Source organism: Platalea leucorodia, assembly GCF_965183815.1.
Source record: "Platalea leucorodia genome assembly, chromosome: 4".
NCBI lineage: Eukaryota > Metazoa > Chordata > Aves > Pelecaniformes > Threskiornithidae > Platalea > Platalea leucorodia.
In genome coordinates, this window is record NC_138826.1 from 17,729,283 (window position 1) to 17,732,259 (window position 2,977).

A 2,977-nucleotide genomic window follows, 5' to 3' on the forward strand; every position below is an offset into this window, starting at 1 on the left:
AAAGGGGAGGGAATGCATGGTTACCCTGCAGTGAAAAACTGCCCATAAAGCACCAGGAACCTTTTGTCAATATACTAGAGGCATTACTGCAGCAGCCAAGTGTTCCTGGCGTACAAAAAACGCAAAGATTGATGGGAACACTTCTGAAAGACATGCATAAGGTAATAAGGGAAAAGACAGGGAGAGTAAGATAGCAGAGAAACCTGTGTGACCCGCACAGCTGCAAGAGATCTGGAGGGGAAGACATGACATGAATTCTGTAACCTCAGCAAAAATGTCAGCAGAATGTGAATTATAAGGCAACGATTGTCTTTTTCTGATTCTTTTGTCCAGAAAACATAGTTTATATAAGCCGCCAGGAGCTGGCCAATTCATGCAACCAAACAGCCTTGACCTTTACATTTTTGTGCTTCACAACCTTCTTCAAACCCTCACCCTATGCCTGGTGCTTATAACCTGCTGCTGCAGTCCCAGCAGAATGCAATGAGTGAGTTTATCCACTTGCTTGCCTCAGCCCAGAGAGAAGCAGCGTGGGAAGATCCCTTTAGGCAGTGGATCTTCTGCTTGAAAAGGAATGAAAAGGCCAGCTCTAGGGAAAGGGGGATCGGGAGCCGCAGCGTCCCCTCTCGCGCCAGCGCCCGGGGATGCCGGTCCCTGTGCGCTCCCCCGGGGCTGCATTCCCCAGCGCCGTTTGAGGCCGCTCAGCTCTATAAATGCCATTTGCATCGGGATAGGATGTAACAAGAGCTGTAAATCACTGACGGCGGAGCGAACTCCTCCAGGGGCAGACACGGCGGAGCCGAGCCTCCGCGAGCTGTGGCAATGTGTGAACGGTATCTTTTGTTGGGGGGGGAGGACTGATGGCAATTAGATGATACTTATCTGTCCCTTTGATGTGTATTTACACAAACAACGTTTTCCTCTGGGACTTGCGGTATAAAGGAGGAGCCCTGCTCCCCGACACCCACCTTCCCGGCATCTCCGACACAAGGCAGGATGACCAAGGCCCCTTTCTCTGTGGAGTGGCTGTCCCAGAGCAGCCAAGCCCTCAAGAGCCCCACCGAGGGCTCCCCGCACCGATCATCCTACGCGGGCCACCGGCCCGGCTCCGGCTCCAGCCCCGGCTTGAGCGAGCGGAGCAAGGGGCGGCCCGCCGGGGCCGAGAGAGGCGGCAGGAGCAGGGAGCGCTTGGCGGCCCCCCCCGCTGCAGGTAACCGCGGTCTCCGCGGCCGTCGGGGCCGGGCAGAGGGAGGACGGACGGGCCCTGTGCCGCCCCCAGGGCCCGGCTGAGGACCGACCGTGCGGTGGCCGCCCGGAGGCGAAGGAGGCGGGCGGGCACCCCCGCGGTCCCCGGGCCTGGCTGACCCCTTTCTCCCTCTCCCCAGGAGCCGGCGAGCGGCCGCGGGGCGCGGGGCAGCCCCCGCCGGAGGCGGGTCCCGAGTGCTCGGGCTCCGAGGAGCCCGGCGGCCGCGGCGGGCGGCGGCTGCGCACCGCCTTCAGCGCCGAGCAGCTCAGCACCCTGGAGAGCTCCTTCCAGCGGCAGCAGTACCTGGGGGCGGCCGAGCGCCGCAAGCTGGCGGGCAGGATGCGGCTCTCGGAGGTGCAGGTGAGCGCGGCGGGGCAGGGGCCCGGGCTCGGGCAAGGGCCGCGGCAGGGGCCGGGGGCCGCTGTAACCTCATCTCTGCTCCTTCCTTCCTCCTCTTTCCCCCAGATCAAGACCTGGTTTCAGAACCGCCGGATGAAGCTCAAGCGGCAGCTGCAGGAGCTGAGGACGGAGCCGTTCTGCAGCCCCCCTCTCCCTTACGGACCTCAGGGCGGCGTTGTGCCCTTGCCGCTCACGTACGTGGCCCGGCCACCACCTCTGCCCCGGCAAGGGGCCGCCTCTGGGGGCTCCACCTTGGCACCCACCCTGGACCTCAGCAGCGCCTGCCGAGCACAGCCGGTGGGCTTTTGGGCAGCACCTTGCTTTGTAGGGTACAGGGACCCCAGAGCCTTCTTGCTGGGTGTCTGACCCTCTAATATGGACTATAACTGAGGAGGATTTGCACTACTGATCGCTGCCTGGGCTGCCCTTGTCTGTAACTGCCTGGTGGAGTTATGATGCAGCACGGAACAAAATATTTTACAGAGACATGCTGGACAATCTGAATCATGGACTTCAGGCCTCTGCATTTATAGGCAACTGTGTAAGATAGAAACACAGCAGGACAAACACTAAGATAAATGGAATATTTTAATAAACCTAAACTTCTTCCAGCTTTCATGTGAATTCCTTCCACAAGAATTGTAGAGCTATTTATCCTGCCCAATAAGAGAGCTCCTCTTCTTTAAAGGAAGCATAGGCTCCTTATTCTCTGAATCTGTTCTGGCCCCCTCCAATTTGCTGAGGGTGAGTGCAAAAAAGCGTGAATATCCCCCTGTCCTCTAAAACAGGTATCATCCAACCCCTTCAGCTGCTTCCTAGGTGGCACTTTCTCTGATGGGACTGTGCTTTTAACGAAATACGTGGTTACACCTGTTACTAATACTTAATACTGGGCTTGCTATAGTAGTGGAACGGATACTTTCTGTTGCAGCCCTTTAAATAACATATAGAATATGACTTTAAGATGTAAAAAGTGACTTTCTAAATAAATATGTAAATATATCTTCACGCTTTCATGTGCAGCCTCAGTAGGTTAGTGAGGGCCTCTTGCCTAAACAGATCTCAGAAAGGATCTAGCCTTGAAATTTCTTATCAACAAAATAGTATCTCGGCATCTCACATACACCTAATGGGGTATGAGGGTGATGATCAAAAGAAATGTAACATTCCAAAGCCGGTTTTCCCTAAGTGGCAGTAAAGTTTGTTACCATTGTGCTATGCACTTTTTTAATTTGAATAATGCTCTAGAAAACTGAAGATCAAAATGGCCTGATTTCAGGCTAGAGAAAGGGTGCTGAAAAATGATCCTTGACTGATGTAAGTTGCCATGAA

The 2,977-nt window shown here is 55.3% G+C and overlaps 1 protein-coding gene across 1 annotated transcript; it reads left to right on the top strand.

The window, feature by feature from the left end:
• Positions 1–893: 893 nt before the first annotated feature.
• On the top strand, positions 894–2,011 carry LOC309588930 (uncharacterized protein; the record flags this gene model as incomplete). Its single annotated transcript, XM_082308742.1, is given in 3 exon segments — positions 894–1,211; positions 1,214–1,606; positions 1,712–2,011. Coding segments are annotated over 3 exon segments (1,011 nt in total).
• Positions 2,012–2,977: the final 966 nt, after the last annotated feature.